General features: G+C 37.8%; 1 protein-coding gene across 1 annotated transcript in view; it reads right to left on the bottom strand.

Moving 5' to 3' along the window:
• The window catches only part of PTPRO (protein tyrosine phosphatase receptor type O), a 227,340-nt gene that overhangs the window by 104,597 nt on the left and 103,415 nt on the right, over positions 1-19,328 (bottom strand). Inside the window, 1 exon segment of the mRNA XM_036867273.1 lies at positions 1,997-2,270. Within this exon segment, the coding sequence (XP_036723168.1) occupies positions 1,997-2,270 (274 nt within the window).

The following is a 19,328-nucleotide window of genomic DNA, read 5'->3' as shown; positions in this document are numbered from 1 at the left end:
TATATAGATAAAAAGGTCAGCTCATCAAAAAGACATGGTAATCCTAAAAGTATTGTATTTGCACCTAACAATGTAACAACAGAACTTCAACTAAAGCATAAACTAAAAGAAGTGAAAGGAGAAATAGACAAATCCAGTCCCTCTGTCAGTCATTGTTAGAACAAATTGACAGCAAATCATTAGGGTATAGAAGACTTGAACAACCAACCTGACCTAATTGACATTTATTGAAACTGCACCCACCAAGTGCTCACAGAAAGCGCAACAAGAGAGGCCATATTTGGGGCCATAAGACAAATCTCAACAACTTTCTGGGCATTGAAATTGCACAGAGCATGTTCTCTGATCACAACGACAGTTACCTAGAAATCAATAAGGAGATCTCTGCAAAATAGCCAAAGTTTTGGACATTCAACAACACAATTCCTAACCCACATATCAAAGAAGAAATCACAAAAGAAAATAGAAAACATGTTGAGTAGAACTTACTGCACATGGTAAAATATCAACAAGATATTCCAGAAATCTTTCACCATCTACTTACTTAACACATTTCTTTGTGAACCATTAACTAAAGGGCCGACTCCTCCAGCTTTGATCCAGAGCGGCTGAGTGCCTGCGAATGAGTGTTGGGTCAGCAGCAATCACTAGTTTTATTTTGCTCTGTGTCTTAGCCTTTTTTTCCTGGTTCCTTTTCTTGTTACTTGCTCGGCTAAATTGAATTAATATTTACTGATCACCATTTAAGCATAAGGGTCATGCTAGGTCATGCTTATGAAATCAGGAAGATGAGCAAGGCAGAGCTTCTGATTCCAAGTGTTATATTATAGGCATTATACGCCTAGATCTGCTGCCTGGTTTTATGCGCTCCTAATTCGCCATTTCTGGAGCTTGTTTAAGACAGCATTTTTCCAGGCAAGTCCTTCCTTTAATTCAGCTCGGTCCTAGATTTGTTCATTATATCTATAAACCTTGAAGGTCTTGGGTCTGTGCCATTCCTAATTTTTAGAACTCAGTACGGATCCTGGAACTCTGCCAAGGGAAACTTTAATTAATTTTTGACAGACATGTTAAAAATATGTCCTCTAGCTTGATTCTGAGTTCTTGTTTCTTGGTGTTTCTCTTTCCTTTTATCCCAACAGAAAATAGCACTATGTCCTTTTCCTTAATTGTGGCCAGAAAGATCACGTATAGATGGCAATTAAAAGATTGCAACCACTGGAGCAAAGAGCAAAAAGAACTTTGCTGAGACATTGCATTGCTCTAGTGATAAACTCTACCATCTTATACATAACAGTTTTTCTTCCATACATCAACATATACAGTAGAGCCGAATTTTACTTTGAGATTATGTATTAAAGGCAGAGAGAAAAGTGAAAATCATATGTCGTTAAAACCATTCCTAAAAAATTTCTAATATCAGCATGACCTCTTAAGACATGTGCTACTAAAGGTTAAAATGTCAATGACTTTTTTTTTCTTGGCATTTTTCTTGGGCAGTGGAAGCTTAGGCTATTTTGAGGGTGAGGTGAGGAATAGCAACTGATAAATAACGATATCTTTTACTCTCTCTCAACTAAAACTGTGTAATTTTGATTTTGAGCCAGCTAAATATTAGTATAAATTCATTGCCTCAAAAAGCAATTTGCTTAATATGAGAATATGTGTTCTAGAAAAAAAACTTAGTTATAATCATACTATTAAATTATATAGCAGCAAATTACATTGTCCAATCATGAATCTAAAATTGTCATTCAATTTCAAAATAGGTTGACTTTTTTTGGTTTAAGCACATTTTGATTAACAAAAGGTTACAGTAAAACGTGATCCAGCTTCAGCAAGAGACTGTATTCTTAAGGTAAAGCAGAACTTTGAATCTTGTCACTTGATTTCAAGGCAATTGATCTTGCCATTCTGGGCTCTGTTTTCATGAGAACCCCCAGGGGAATACACCCAACAAAGAGACACAGAGGACAATATTGCACATGATGCTTACTTGTTAACACAGTGATTGATCTGGATGGCTTGGTAACCACATTTCCATTTACCACTACCAGAGTGATTATATAATACAGTCCGTGATAATTGGCCTTAAAGATAACGGGAGGAGGCAAAGTACTGTTGAATTCCTCAAATTCGAAGAAGTAATTTTTTGATTCACCAGTTATCTTCACCACATACACAGATGATGGACTCATGACATCTGACGCTTCTAAAGAGACAGCGATGCTATTATCATCTTGGACAGTTACGTGGAATGTTGTAGAATTCTGTTTAAGAAAAGAGAGAAAAAGGAAATGGAGGTCAGATTTCAGATTACTTTGCAATAAAATTATACTGACGTAATTTCCCCAAAACTAGTGTTGTGATAAGCATTGCTTTGTGAAATAGAGTTACATAGATATTTTAGTGTACGAGGAAAAGCAGAAAGAGGGAGATTAACCCTATTGTGGCAATTGATCTTCTCAGGCTTTTTTACTTTTAGCATTCTTCTTGATTGAAAAGCTGCTTCCGGTTCATGGATTGTGCCATGTAATAAACACAAAATAAACATCATGGAAATGCGTAATTATAAATGAATGAAAATCATCTTGGCACTCGACTTCCAGAGAAGTCCTGTGGAAGGACTTTGTTTCACCTATGTTGAAGGAGCTGTATGGTTTGAAGAAGCACTGTTTTACTTTGGAGGGTGTAGTCCTGCCATAGTCCTAGGAAAATTCTAAAAGAATGTTTCAAGGCAGTTATTTCCTCTGTGACGTCTCACCTGTCAGTTCTGGAAACTAAAATAGTCAGGGCTGAGAAACCTGTGATAATCCTCATTAAAGGTTAGGCAGTCCTTAATAAGAGAAACTAAGATGCTCTTTGAGGAAAGGACCAGACTGAGGAGTCGTGAGCGTTGATGGAAAAATCAGCAGTTAGTGGACTGAAAACTTTGCTCCAAGTCTCCAGATAAATGCTCATGAACAGTATTTGAAAAATCATTTGTGTAGTTGGTTTAAATATTCCTTCCTGATTTTTTCCCACACTCCACAGTCAGAATCCGTCCTCTTCTGTTCTCTGGTCTTGATAAGACTCATAGACTTTCTAACATTTGCCGATCTGTTTTTTTTTGGTTTTTTTTTTTATTTATTTATTTTTGGCTGTGTTGGGTCTTCGTTTCTGTGTGAGGGCTTTCTCTAGTTGCGGCAAGCGGGGGCCACTCTTCATCGCGGTGCACGGGCCTTTCACTATTGCGGCCCCTCCCATTGCGGAGCACAGGCTCCAGATGCGCAGGCTCAGTAGTTGTGGCTCACGGGCCCAGCTGCTCCGCGGCATGTGGGATCTTCCCAGACCAGGGCTCGAACCCGTGTCCCCTGCATTGGCAGGCAGACTCTCAACCACTGCGCCACCAGGGAAGCCCCTGCCGATCTGTTTTTAATTTACCTTCTGGGTATGTAGTGTCCAGGACAAATTATTTCATCGTTCTGAGCCTCAGGTTTCTTTTCTACAAAAGTGGGACAGAAAAATTGCTGAAACTTGTCAAGGACTTACAAGGATCCAGGTACCAAGCTAGGCAGGCTATAAACACGGTCATCTCATTTAATATTCAGAGTTATCTCACGAGATGGATATTATTATTTCCATCTCAGTTTGTCACTGTGCAAACTGAGAGCCAGAAAGATTAAGTCACTTGCTCCAGGTCACACATGTAGTTTGGACTTTTAACCACCGTACACAAGTACCAAGACTGAACTCCACTGTTGTTCTACATGTCTTTGCCTTCTCCTCTTGACTTATTTTCCTAACATTGAGTCTGACAGACAGGATATAGCTGATAAATGTTTGTTAAATGAATGAAAAAATTGCCGATTGCATTAATTATATGTGAGCATTCTCTTCTTAGGATTAATCTACTTATTGATTTTGGTACCTCACATATTGTCAGCAACCAAATCAAGTGTGCAATACATCAATCCTTTAAAAGATACTGTATAGACCTAAAAACATACTGACTTTTTTTTTCTTCTTATTTCATTTTTTAAGAAATCTGGTTTTTAAAGGTCCTAGTACTTATAAAGGCTATCTGGCCATTAAGAGAAGTTTAATTCTATGTTAACATTTAGTAGACTTAATTGTGTTCACGCTATTCCTATTACACTAGACTGTAAGTCCTCTAGGGCAGAGACTGCATCTTATTTCTAGCTGTGTCTCCAGCTCCAGGACCAATGCCTGGCATATGCCAGGTGGTTTTTGATCTGGGCAGGCCTGGGAAGATTTCTGTAACCCGGGATTGTCAGTACAGATTGACTCTTTAAATGTCCTTTATCCACATTTGTCTCTCATCCTCAGATACATGGGCAGACTTCTAAAACAGAGTTCTGTACTTTTGGGACCAAACATAAAATGAGACCCATTCTCCATTGCCAGCGATCAGGTGAAACGTGAGACTAAACCAAGCGTTGAGTATCCAATAGCATTGAAATCTGGTTTTTATTCATTGTTGATTATAGACGTTGATTCACTAACTCAGAAAATAATAAGTTTACAGACATCAGATACACAATTACTAAGAATTTTTTGCTCTATGTTTTAACAGCCAATAAACTGGAAGTGTTTATGATAATGAAAAGAGGAAAAGATAAACTCAATTTTGTAAAGTGTGTAAGAAATATATGTCTCATGTGTCACGATGCCTTGTAGACAGTTAAAGCCTCCAGGAAAAGGAACTAATCCTCCAAATGCTAACAACAGCTTTGGGGATGATTGTATCAGCCATTAAAATAAGCATTGGCCCATGTGTTCCCAGGTTGCCAAAAATAAATCAGGGTGGGCTAATCAGATTCAGTCAGTGGGACTAATGAGAATAAGGCAGCAGGCCAAGTGCAATCTAGGCAGTGAGCCTAAAAGAAATGTCATCTATGTTATTTTTTTCTTCTCTGTCCCCTTCACTTCAGCTTTTCCTAGAATCTATATTCAGGAGAAAATTCTGAATGTATGCTGCAGGCATGTCATCCCTGCTGAGAAGCAGAGCAAAAAGGAAGTATTAAAAGTAATCAGAATGGATCTGGTAAACTTAGGCAAGGCCAATGCTGATTTATTTGGTGGATATAAAACTATTTAAAACTTTTTCTTTTTCTTTTTCTGAGACTGGTAAAGGTATTGCTCGACTCTGCAGTAAAAATATTTTCACTGAAATGTCCTTTGTATAACAAAGTTTAATATAGAAATTTCTCTGGTCCAACACCCTCATTTCACACTTGAGAGAACAATGGTGTAAATGTCACACAGCTAATTGATGTCAGAATAAGGTCTAGGATCCACACGTTCTGATGCCCCTTGGTATTTCCCTTTCCTGAACTAGAGGTAAGTTGCTTGAGACAGCAAAAGGGGCCTAGGGGTTTGGCTTCAGCAAGGGAGCGGGGGCCCAGGAGCCTGTCACTTGTTCTAAAGCCAGTCCTGGGACAGAAAACCTATTGGAGACAGAATAGGCAGCATTAAAGAGGAGAAAAATGCAGGATGAGTCCCTGGGATGTGGGTCAAGGAAGAGAACTAGCCACAGATACATACTGAATAAATCCCAATTTATAGCTTAAATTGTTTAAGTTGGACTTCCAAAATTTGCAGCCAAAGGTCCTGGTCGATACAAGAAAATTGTTCAGTGTTATAGACATGTAGAGAAGATAGCAATTCATTCTGCTTCTGCAGATGGATATGAGGGAAGGTTTCAGGGTAGAAGGGATGCTTGAAAGATACTCAGGAGTTTCCCAGGGAAACAAAAGTCAGGAAAGTCATCTGGAGAAGTAGGAAGAGACTCCAGGGTGCTCTGGAGTGGGTAGACAGTGCTGGGATACTCAGAGGAGAGAGCAAATAGCCCAGTGCAAGTTATGCCTTATTAAGGAATCTGAATAGTTTTAGGCCAAAAGAAATCATGCACTGTTTTAATGCAGGAAAGTGGCATGATTAGACAGATCACAGTTTAGAAAGGCCAATATAGTTAGAAGGATGGGCCTAGTGTAGTTAGGAATTGGCTGACTGAGCCCATCTAAGGTCAGCAGACAGTAAGGAGGATGTTGTAACAGTTCACGTAAGACCTGACCAGAGTTCAAGCCAGAGCTGGTTGCACCAGATCTGCCCGTGTGACCTGCCGGTGTGATGTGCTTCTAGAACATTATCAGTGCTTCAGCTGGCAAACCAATCAATGATTAGTATTATTAGAGAGGGCATTTTAGAGGGAACACTTAGAAAATTCTGCTGTGCTAAGGTTACCACATAAGAAGTGATGGGATGCTCAATTCTTTTAAATAGTAATATTAATGATGTCCGGTGCTTATATAGCACTTACAGCCATAATTCTCTGCAGACATTATGTAATTCATTCACTTAGCCTCCTGTCCGGCTCCTGGGAAACCTCTTCCAGCAAGACAGTCTGTCCTTTCAGTTCCTTCAGGAAGATTAAAGTCCCAGAGCTGCCCTGATACTTTCTTTCTTTCAGAAACTGTCAGCAGAATTTGGATGTTGATCTCAAAGACTAAGGATGGCCTCCCCCTAATCTCCCATTATTTATTCCATCGTTCTTCAGAAAATTTTGAGCAACCAGCATGTATCAGGAATGGTGCAGGACATTGGGGATATATTCTATTTGGGAGTAAAGAGAAAGACAGGCCTTGTGTGACTTTGTCCTTCCTAGAATTGTGTCTGACCAATAATCATAGTAATGATAATGATTTCAATGATGACAATATTATAATAAAGAACATCCACTTACATCGTGCTTATTGCGTGGTGCCAGAAACTGCTCTGAAGCTCATACAGCAGGTTCTTGAAAGCTGCTTGCTGAGTGAATATGCTTACCATCTGCTGTGTACTGCCAGACTTCTTTATGTGGGTCTTAAATGTATCTTTTCAGGTGGAATATGTCAGTTCTCTATTGGTGCCTGAGTCCACATTCATGCCAACACTGCCTTTCATGTTTTACATGCTCAGATACATCTATTTCTGTCTTTTATGATTTCATAAGACAGAGCCTTCATCTCTTTTGCCTCTTACTTGGTAAAGGGGTCCAAAACTCAAATGTCAGGCAGGTAATATAAATGTGTGAACGAGTCAAGTATAAGAGGATTGAATGATGGATTAGTTAGCAAATGGGAGGGTACAGGCATTGTCTAAAAGCATCATTAAAATCTGGCCAAAGAAAACACATTTGTTTGTCTCTAGGCAAACATAAAATAAAGGGTATACTGGATTTTGGAACTGTGAATAAAGACGTACCTTCTAGGATAATGTAATATCATGGAAGTCAATGGAATACGGTTTCAAGAAGAAAGTGGGGGTCAGTGGTGTCACATGTTGCTAAGAAATGAAGGGCAAGGATTGAAGAAAAGCCGTTAGACTTGGTCATCAAGAAGTTAATAGTAACATCTTTAAGAGCACGTCCTTTACTAGTAGAAAGTAATGAGAGCACAGGGCAACTTTTAAGGAGTTAAAGAGTAAGACAAGCTACATACCCGTAGGGTGGTTCAAATTAAAAAGACAACAAATACAAAGTATTGACAACAATTTAGAGCAAGTGGAAATTTCATTCACTGCTGGTGGTAGTGTAAATTAGGTTAAGCATTTTGGAAAACTGGCAATATCTACTAAAGCTGAATATTTACATAACACATGACCCAGCAATTCTAGTTCTAGATATAGGCTCAGCAGAAATGAATGTGTATGTGCTCCAAAAAACATGTCCAAGAATGTTCATATTAGCTTTGTTTTGGGGTCATAATAGATTTATGGGCATTGATTATATTGTAAATAGTTTAGTTACAAATAAATAAAAGGTGCCATACCAAAAAAAAAAAAAAAAAAAGAAAGAAAACACATTGGCAGGCCAGTCTCAGCCTGTAGGTTACTGGGTTACAACCCTTGAATTTGTTGCATTTGCCATTTCCTTGATTAAATAGATTATCTTTGCACCTTCAGCTTTCACTCTTACTCTGCTCTGCCCAACCAGAGTGCAGAATGATAAGTCAATTTTTACCCATTAAGCATTAATTTAAAATAAATACTAATAATATTTCCTTAGCAAGTTGCCATGTGTGTGCATAAGTGTGTGTAAAATAGCATTTTATTATATATACTAATGCAGTAATTATTTCCTGACTGTCAATATGGACCTGGGGTAGAAGCTCTGTGGAGCTCTTAATTTTGGAGATCAAAGAAAACATGCTTGAGGAAAGAATTCAACCTGGCATTTTTAAAGTGGAAAGAAACTTAGGCTGAGGAGATATGCCAAGATTTTATGTGATATGTAGGATAATAACAATAGTCACATATCACATTTTATATTTTATAAAATGTTTTAAAATACATTTTTTCATTTCATCCTCAGAACCTCTCATTAAGTTATTATCTCACTTCACAGATGAAAACACTGAGGCACAAAGGTAGCCCAAATGCTACCTTTCATACCTGTCCTTAATTGGTGGTGAACTCTCTCAGCACAAACTATGACTTATTCCTCTAGATTATGCTTGAGAGATGCTCAAAAAGTGTGATATCATGAAAAAAAGCAGTTTTGGAGATAAAAAGAAATTTTGTAGGTAGGCCAACGTGGGTTCAAATCTCACTTGAGTGATAGTCTCTCATTTTAATTCTTTGAGCCTCCTTTGCTTCAGGTAAATTATGGAAAAGCTAAAACCTATTATGACCAGGTTTTGGTGGGGGGGGGAGGGGGAAGTGAGATTATATGTGTACATTACCCAGTTGAATATGTGATATTTAGTAGAGCCTCCAAAAACGATAGCTAATTATTGCTACAGTATTTATGACCTATTTTTCTCCTTGATTCTCTCTGGGACATGTAAATTTTAGAAGATGTATCATTTTAGGACACTAACACCATGGTTCATAAATGGTTCCATAACCATTCTGACTTTCAGTCTACTTATTCAATAATCAATATTACCCTTTTTTGCGGCATCATGAAAGAGTTTCTTTTTCTATTATTACACCTGTGTGAGACAGCCTGAGCTAACCTGTTTGACTGAAGGTTATCATGGGAACAGTTTCTAGGACCTACTGTGGTGACGAGTTTAGAGACCTGTGAAGCTGCCTGGTTGATGATTGACTTGGGAGGAGGTGGGTCCACCTTCCAGGAAGCCATCACATACATCTGTCCTTGACAGTCCAATGATCAGGCAAGTTCTGAAAATGTGTGACATTCTTCTGGCTTAATATGTTTTGAAAAATAGGGGTCTCTGACAGGTCAATTCTGTGAAACAAGTGTTATTTTCAATAACAAGTGTTATTTCAACATGAAGCACTGACAAACATTATTTTGCCTGAATTTTAAAATTCTCTACCTTGCTTCTCTATCCCTAACAGTATTTATAGTTTTTAAGTGGTTTTACCTTAGAAAGATGCTTGTAAAAATGTAGCTGTCCCACTTATAGAAAGATAATGTGAAAGATAATGGCGCTAATCAGTTATTTTAGAATTAATGAGTTCAGTTGAATTTCCCCACAGGCATGAAGTGTCTCTTCAACTGTGACACCAGTTAATTAAATCCTGAGGATAGTTAACAAAGAGTGGCTTCTGCTTACAAAACACATAGTTCACAGCGTATTTAGGTGCGATCCTTGTGACCTTTTGTAAGCACTGCCCTCTAACTCCCCTCCTCCTTGAGTTAGCATTGTCAACAACAGAACTTTCAGATCTTTAAAGCAAATTGTTTCCTGTTTCCTGTGTCCTCCACCATCACTGGGATTTTATGATTTTCCTGGAGGACTGATCCCTCCATGCTGGATAAATTAAAGCCCAGAAGTCAAGGGAGATGAAGTGCTGTACTTTACACACATGCTTTGCTCAATATGTACTTTCATGTAGTTTAAAAAAAATTGGTGGCACAGTGGTTAAGAATCCACCTGGCAATGCAGGGGCACGGGTTCGAGCCCTGGTCCGGGAAGATTCCCACATGCCACAGAGCAAATAAGCCCATGCGCCACAACTACTGAAGCCCACGTGCCACAACTACTGAAGCCCGTGTGCCTAGAGCCCGTGCTCTGCAACAAGAGAAGCCACCACAATGAGAATCCCGCACACCACAAGGAAGAGTAGCCCCCGCTCGCCGCAACTAGAGAAAGCCTGCGCTCAGCAACGAAGACCCAACGCAGCCAAAAATAAATAAATTAAATAAATAAATTTTTAAAAAAATTGAGTGCCTGCTGTATGCTTGGTGCTGAAGATATGATGGTGAAGAAAAGAAATTTGGTCCTGGTTCCAGTGGTGTTTGGAGTCTACAACAGGAGAGATGAAATATACCATTTTAAATAATTACAAGTGGAAGAGGCATTGTAAAGAAGTGAATGATGATAAAAGAGGACCTAGCAACAGGATCTAACCTAGAGTAAGTAAGAGTCTATACAGGTAAGTACAGGCTACAGTAAGAGTTGGCCTGCTGAAGATTTAGAGAAAAAATATGACCTGTGAAGATCAGTGTATATGAAGATTTGGGGGCTGGAGAAAGCACAATGTATTTGAGAAACCAGAATAACATCAGAATGGTCAATAGTGGAAACTAGATCATAGGATACTTTCTAAGTCCTTCTAAAAAAGTTGAGGCTTATTGCTCAAGGCAATGGGAAGCCACTTACAGGTTATTAAGCAGGGGAGTGAAACAGTTAGATTTGCATTCTGCAATAGAAGCAAAACATTTATTATGTTAACCGCTGGCTCCCAAATTCCTATTAGGGGAACTTTTAATGAAAAAATACTTGATAATGAGCCACTTGGGATAGAAGGACACACTCTAAAGGTATGAGCAGAGGAATCTAGGCAAACGAACAAAAACAAACAACAAAAGACAGTCAAACTAGTATTCAAGTTACAAAGAAAAGAATGGCCTTATTCCAGAAAGTAAGGGAGAGAGATAAGAGAGGAGGGGCTGGAAAAAAAAACATGGAGAGAAGAGCCAGCATGATGGTGTGATACTGGGATACAGGAGGGGTAATCAGCCAACAGAAATATCCAGATCATGAGGAGGTCATAGAGCATTTTAAAACTGGGAAAGCCTAATGTTTCAGTTGAAGTTAGCATTTTGAATACTAAACATTTCTCCATCTCCCCAAACCCCAATCTTTACTAATGTTTGTGACATTCACACGTGTTTTGTGTGAGTGGCTCATTAGTGTGACTTGACGAAGGGGCTGAGTTTCACATGCATGTATTAGGACACAGAAATGGTCATCATAGAAGTTGGTGGATGCCTGAGGGAAGAGGGAATCGTGAGAATGAAAGCCTCCTCCAAATTGACAAAAATCCCGAGGGGATTTGAACACTGGAAATGGGAAAGGATTGAAAGCCAATTTCCTTTAAGTCTCAGGGTGGGTAGGAGGATACTTCTGGTTACACTACAGAGAGCTGGTTTGTAAGGACAGGCAGATGTAGGGTGTGATGGTAGTATTCTAGGAGAGGAATGATGGCAGCTAGGAACAGCATGATGTCAAGAGAAATGTAGAACTTTTGTTCTACAAAAGTAGAGCAAAAATAGAAACGCAGAACTTAGTGACTTGAAATTTGATTGGTTGTGGGTTGCTTGGGGGGTTGATTTTACACACAAACTCACACATTATCATTATCATATATGAAAACGACTGCAGGCAAGCAGAGATTAGCAGGGTGGGAAGAAGGGTGATGTGTATAATTAGTTCAGTTCAGTTTGATACACAACGAGTATAAGATGCATGTGGGATATCCAAGTGCAAATGCCAAGTGGGTGATGAGCTATAGGTATCCAGAATTCAGAAGAGAGGTCTGGATCTAATACTTGGAAGAGATCGCAGAAGAGATGGTAGCTGAAGGCCTGGGAATCGAGGAGATACGGCAGCGTGGTAACACAACTACTACTATTAACAGCGCTTACTTTTATTAAGAATCTACTTCGTGTTAAGAACTTTTTAGGCATTACTTTGCTTAATCCTCTGAACAACCCTCTAAGATGGATATTATTATTTCCATTTTCCCAGTTTGTAATTGAGCCTCAGAAAGCTTCAGTAACACGCCTAAGGTCACATGCTTTTATGTGGTGGGCATGAGATTTAAATCCATGTTTCTCTGATTTCAAAGTCTGTGCAATAACCATGACACTCCACTTCAAGTTTGTGCCACAGACTGTCTTTTACTTCATTCCTCTGCAACCGTGTGGCATGAACATCACTTCAAGATCACTCATCTTTATTACATGGCGTGGGCGGTTACAGGACATTCAGCTGTAGTGGAAAGAATAGTGACTTAAATAGAGCTCAACATGAATACCAGTTCCATTACATATGGACTACCCTGTAGAGACCTTGGGGAACCTTAGTTTCCTTGTCTAGAAAATGGGAAAAGAATGCCTATCTTACAATGTTGTTGTGATTAAAATGAAAAAAATGGAATTAAGATAACTTGCCATATTTTATGTCTTGCACATACTAAGTGCTTAATTTTGATGGTTTAAAAAATGGCAATTACACTTAATGAATCTGGCTAAGAAAGCTCTTGTTAGCTGCATTGCAAAGCTTTCTGAATATCATTAGAAACTGAATAGATAATAAAAGAAACTTAAGTTTTCACTTGTGTAAGAACCCTCAACATCATAATAAAACTCTAAAATGATAATCATGCAATTTTTCAACGTGTATTTTTCAGGAACAGTGGTAGCTCAGATTTGCTGTTACTTGAACTAGTTATAGATATAATTCAATTAGAAATATTATTTTTTCTGGTCATAGTAAAATAGCTTCTAAACAAGCCTAACTCTCTCCTTTCTTCAAAATACCGAATTATTAAGAGTAAGAGAATTACATAATTAGTCTTGAAAAAACAATAGGATTATGAAAACAGAATTATGAAGAGTAAGGAGCATATAATTTAGGGTAAAACTTTGTCTCATTAGATTGTTGAACAAAGGCAAATTACATAGCCTTTCTGAGACAGTTTTCTCATCTGTAAAATGGGGTTACTACTTCCTTTAACTATACTTTTGTGATGATCATATTGGATAATGTTTGTAAATTACCGGGCACAGCCGAGTGCATTCTAAATGCCCAATAAACAGCACAGTTCTGGTCATGTGAATGTTCTGGGTTTAAAATCTTGGGGAAAAATATCACTGAGCTTATTATTCACTAGCCAATAAAAACCAGATTCTTTAGCGTGACCCTTAAAGCCTTTCACAATCTGTCCCTAATTTACCATCTCATCTGATCTGTCACGATTTCTCTGTCAAGAACTCCATGAACCTCACAGACTAGTCAAACTCCCCATTCCATTTACCCAGGGACTTTCTTGCCTCTGTTGTCCTATTGATGTATTCCTTCTGCCTGAAATATCCCTTCCCTCACTTCGAATATCCAATTCTGACACTCTATCTCTATCAAATACCACCTTCTTCGAGACATCTTTGTGACCACCTCAGACAGAATCAGTCTCTTCCTGTAATCCACAGCCCTCTATCTAAATCTCTCCCAGAACACATCACTCTGTAAGTGGGATCATACAAATCTAGTAACAGGCAGACTGCCCTTACAGTAGGAAGTGGAAATAATTTCAAAAGACTCTTTTACCAAGATCCTGTTCTCCTCTCTTTAAGTATTCATAACATCTACTTAAACCATTTGAGGTTAACATTTTACATATTCATCTTCATTTCACAATGTTAACTTTAAATTGTCACCATTTCTTACTTTCCACTGCATGAATAATGTTCAGCCAGCGCTGATGCTATTTTGAATTACAAGAAGGCTGGAACAACAATCTGATATTTATGTTTTATAAATGAAGCTCAAAAATATCTTTGTCTTTGGGAACAGCTGTAAAAAGACAGTATGCAATTTACTGCACCAAATGAAAGGATTCCATTCTTTGGGAAAGGATGGCATTTCTATAAATCATGCTGTGGTATTTGGTGAGGAAATATCATTACTTTTACTTGACATACTGAACTTGTTGTTAATTGGCATTTCATCATTAAATAGTTTCTTATTGCCCTGTACAAGATGTAATTTAAAAGGTAAAAAACAGAAATGCTTGAAATAATTTTAAAAGGTGGTTTTTACCATTAGAACATTTTGATGGTACAGAATCTAATGGTAAATGTGAACTTTTTTCATTGGATTCTGTACAGAAATGTTTAAGCCTCTTTCTGTATCTTTTCTTACTATTTTAGTTTCTGTTCTTAAAGGCAGCAGCTGTTATCGGTGGTCTGATACAAGTACCTCACGCCAATTTGCATTAATCTACACAATTTATGTTAAACAAAAGATCTTTAGTTACAAAGCTATTATTTGATTCATAATAAAGTCTTAATAAAGTCGTAGCATGCAATACTTTTACCAGGCCATGGCTGAATGTGAGATCCATATGATTTTTTAAAAAATTAATATCATGTGCTTTAAGTTCTGAAACACACCTTTCCTTTCTTGAATACCCTGAAATATAATACTTATAATCAATATTAATTTTCCATTTGCTAACTACTCTATTTCTATTTCCTCCTCCTTGAATAATATTCCACTTCTCCTTTCTTCTCTATCTCTTTTTTTTCCCATTTTTTTCTCCCTTCATATTACTGCTCATGGTCTGTCTTGTGCTGTGTTTGGTTAGTTCTGTGTATAAATTTCCTGTAGATTTTAACCTCCTAAAGACAGAGAATCAGACCTCACTTATTATCTATCACAGAATCTAACAGAGTACTTTGCTATTTGGAGCTTAATAAATATTTATAAACTGAAATCCATCCATTTATCCATTCATCCACCTATCTTATTTTTACTGAGTCTTTAACAACATATTCTTACTGTGTCTCTTCAGCCTATTCTTATGTGTCAGAGTATTTCTTATTACAGCTCAGTTTCTGTATTATTATGGCAAAGTCATATTACTGTATTTTAGAAATAAAAGAATACTTGGCCAAACTAAGAAAGATATTAAGGAGAGAGGCAAGGAGGTAAGTGGTGAGAAAGCAGGAATTAGACACAGAGGTAAGACTAAATGAATATAAAGAAAGAATGGGTGAGAGATAATGAAGAAAAGGTGTGAACTGGGAATAAGTAATAATGAACAATAACACAGTGGCAGAATAAGACTGACATTTTGTATCTTTGCTGGTCATGACTCTATCTGTGCTATTATTTAATATCTGATAGAGAAAAAAATCAAACTAAATTTTGATTAATATCTCAATTGTTTCCTTATCTACGTTCCACTTTGTTCTTTTTCTCCTATGACTGTGTTATAATTTGTTTCTGACTTACAGATAATATATTCTTAAAGACTCATGGATGCACCATTAATAAATCATATGTTGCTATGGAAACTAATAGAGATTTAATCATCTAACTGCCCATGCGGAGGCTGTCCATCCACTTGGCTAAGATGGTGCCACAGAGATTCAAATATTGGATGGGAGATTGGACTTCAGGACCCCTTTCAATTCATAACTTCAAAGAGTTATGAATTAATAAAAGCTGAACCTATGAGTAATTTCTAAGAATATTAAGAGATGCATGCCAGATTTCCTTTTAGGTCATAAGTATCCAGGATCTGTTTTCTTCAAAATGATAATTTCTCTCAAGCCTTTTCCATTAGCTTAAGCTTCAAGGGAACAAATCATGGAACATTTACTGGAAGAATTTAATAATACTTTGTGATAATTCAATACTGTATTTTCCAAATACATTGCTGCATAATTTACAATGAATATGATTAATTATATATATTTAGTACATAACAGTATGATTTTCTGTTTCATTGGAATAAGGAAAACCAGTAACTTGATGCATTTATTTAGGTGAATGCATCTACTTCTTTGTGTATTCCCTTTAGCATTCAAAGTGAAAAAGCGATTTTTACTTATCAGGTAATTACAATTAAGCCTGTACTAACTGCTATAATTAAAGAGAGAAAAGAATAGTAACAATAGTAATAGCTAGCATATATTAAATACCTAATATATGCCAGGGTTTGTTCTAGGCGTTTTAGATTAATTATGCCTAATCCTTAAAGCAATATTTAGAGTTTACTATCATTAGTTTATCAATAACTAGGAAGCAGAGGATGGAATTCAAAGAATAATTTGTAATGCTTACTTGGTGTTGGTTACAAGAGCACGATTATGAGCAAGGGAGACTTGTTCAGCCCTCACAAAGATTAATTCTAAATGAGCAATAACAGTAAGAAGCATCAAATATTACGATGAGATGCACAATGTACTCTGACAGCAAGAACACCTTACCTAGTGATGATGAAGTTGATGCTTGAAAGATTATCAGGATTCAGTGGTCAACAGGCTGGAGTGTCGGGGACGTTTCAGGCAAGAGGGGCTGGGAACAGCAGTGTGTTTAGGGACAGAGGACAGCACAGCATCTTCAAGGAACAGGAAGGGACTTGCAGGTCATGTCCAGGTGTTTGGAACCATTGAATTGTTCTAAGCATCAGAAGGCCATGATTAGATTTTCTTTTGAGAGCAAAAGAGCTAGCAGTGGTATGGAGCTCGGATGGGGAGAGGGCAAAATGAAGCAAGAGATCAATTATAAGGCTGTGGCAATAAGCAAGACTTATCTGGACTTGGCAGTGGAGAAAGAGATGAGGGTGGCAATGAGAAATCTATTAAGGAAGTATCAGTAAAGTCCCAACAAGCTGTCGGAATACGAAGGAGCCTTGGAGATTATGTTGTCCAAACTCCTTAATACAGATGAGGAAACCCAAGGCCGGGAAGTGGGAAGGGGCCTGCCTAGGGGTAACTGCCTCGTTAGAGGAAGACTCCTATTGAATGCAGATCTTCTTGAACCCACTCCAGTGATATTTCCATGATGATATTTTGTCCTCCCAAATCTACCAAATCAATTAATTTTTTTTCCATTTATTCCATTTCTTCCATAAAAAATAAAGCTTACTTAAGTGGACTTTCTGTAGAGATACAAGGCAAATTTGGCTCTGAGATGAGTGGGCAGAGTGGAGGCAATTTTTGTATATAAGTGATTACTTTCCAAGGGGAAATGGAGACTGCCTGCAGAGTTTATCATTTTTTGATAACAAATGAACAAATTAAAAACAAAAAATTGAGAATTTTTTCACTGCATTCAGTCACAAACATACCAAAAATTATTATATCGTAGAAAAAATCGCTTCAGTGAATATAGTGCTTTGGTAGGGCTTCTCAAAATTAAAAGGCATATGAATTCAGGTGGTCTGGGATGGACCCCAAGAGTCTGCATTTCTAATAAGCGCCCAGGTGGTACTAATGCTCTTGGTTCATAGAACACACTTTGAGCAGCAAAGCCTTACTTTTCAAAGTTTTTACTCGCAGGTTGCAGGCATGAATGGTTAATCAACAAGGTCCCGAGCCATCTAGGATAAGCCGAGAGTCTAAGCAAGTCAGTCCCTCTAACCAGGAGGCATTTGCAGTGTGAAAACAGGTGACCCAGTGGACAAGATAATTTGCTGATAAACCATTGTGAAGCCATCTTCAGAAGAGGTGGCTTTTACCACTGGGGTAACACAAAGATGAGGCTCAGAGGCTTTAAATGAACCAGGAGAAGCACGAGCCATACGCTACCACAGTTGACACATCTGCTTGATGCCCTGGGTGTCCCCCTGGGAGCACTGAACTCTGCATTAGGTACCTGAGTTGAAATCCTGTTACTTAGCTTTATGATCTAGGTTAACCTACTAAAGATTACGGGCCTTGGTTTCACTCAATTTTATTTTTAAGCTTCAGTTTTTGTCAACTTTATGTTTAGAATAATTCAGAGATGATAATGACATAATACACCTGGAAACTGTATGTTACACAGTAGGTGTTCAAATGAATTGGAGGAATGTGTGTTTGAAAATTGTGTGGGTGAATCTTTCAAGCCTTGGATCTAAATATTCTTTTTCTCACCCCAGGTCTGCAAAATTCATGAAGCAACTTCCATATCAGGCAGTTAAATGTGATTCTTTTTGTATGGAAATGGTCTATGAAAGAGTTAGAAAAGAGTGTTGCATCTGTATATTTCCGGGTTTGCACGGGTTGTGTCACATCAGATTTAAATCTAGAAAGAGCGGCAGGTAGAGGTGATGAACTCCATGTAGCAAAGGCAGAAAGCTTGGACTTTAAGGATGAAATTGAACAATTATAGACAAAAAGACAAAATTTGTGCACTTGATATAACATCAAGTTTTCTGTAAAACAGTCACATCATTATGGCCAAATAATCACAGGATGAAACTGAGATGGCAAAGGCAGGAGAGAATCTTAATTACCTTGGGGGAAAAGCTCAGCTACTTCTGGCTGAGGGTTTCCAACACCCAGGAGAGAAAAAACTAGTAAATAAACTACAGTATAAAACTCCTGCATTGTCAGGGGTGCTGCTTAGTAATTCACTGTAATTCAATATGTAATCAGAGGAAATTTCCTGAATGCAGAATACTGTCATGCAGCATTGCTCAGAGAATTTGCAAATACAGCAGGGGACTTAAGACATGGACACAGATATACAACATTTGGAAGAAGACATGATCAGTAAGAGTGGGGAACAAAACGAGAGATAATATTCAGCTGGGGCAATCAAAGAATGTTTCACATAGGAAGTGGTTATTTCCTTGAATCATAAGTCATTAAATTCAAAATTTAAAGGGATCTTGGAAATAATGAGTCTGATCCCTTGGGCTAGTGAAAATGGTGAGGAAAATTTGTTAGAGGTAGACAGTATTAAGTACAGAACCCGATTAAGTTCAAAAGTTTTACTCAGTGGTAGCACGTGGCACATGAGAAGAAGCAATGAGAGACAAGGAAAAAGGCTAGATTAAAGCAAATGAAGAAAAGTCTTGAATGCCAGGCTAAGAATTTGAACATTGTGAGCAGGAAACCATTCAACAAGTGTTTTATAGAACCTACTGTATAAGGCCTTCCTATAAGCCCAGACAGGTTATGTCAATTCCCTATTCCTTGCCACCCTTTCTTTATAATCAGTGCATTTTGCTAGACAGGGGAAAATAGAATAGGCAAAACTATAACCCTGGATGGATTCTTTTAAATAAGATTCCATATTACTCAGCTATAAAAAAAAAATGAAATGATGCCATTTGAAGCTGCATGGATGGACCTAGAGATTATCATACTAAGTAAGTCAGAAAGAGAAAGACAAATACCATATGATATCACTTACATATGGAATCTAAAATATGACACAGATGAAATTATGAAACAGAAACAGACTCACAGACATAGAGAACAGACTTGTGGTTGCCAAGGGGAAGGTGGGGGTGGGGGGGTGGCAGAGGGTTGGATTGGGAGTTTGGGATTAGCAGATGCAAACTATTATATATAGGATGGATAA

This window comes from Balaenoptera musculus, chromosome 10 (genome assembly GCF_009873245.2).
Source record: "Balaenoptera musculus isolate JJ_BM4_2016_0621 chromosome 10, mBalMus1.pri.v3, whole genome shotgun sequence".
Classification (NCBI taxonomy): Eukaryota; Metazoa; Chordata; class Mammalia; order Artiodactyla; family Balaenopteridae; genus Balaenoptera; species Balaenoptera musculus.
This window is presented reverse-complemented; position numbering and strand designations above follow the sequence as displayed.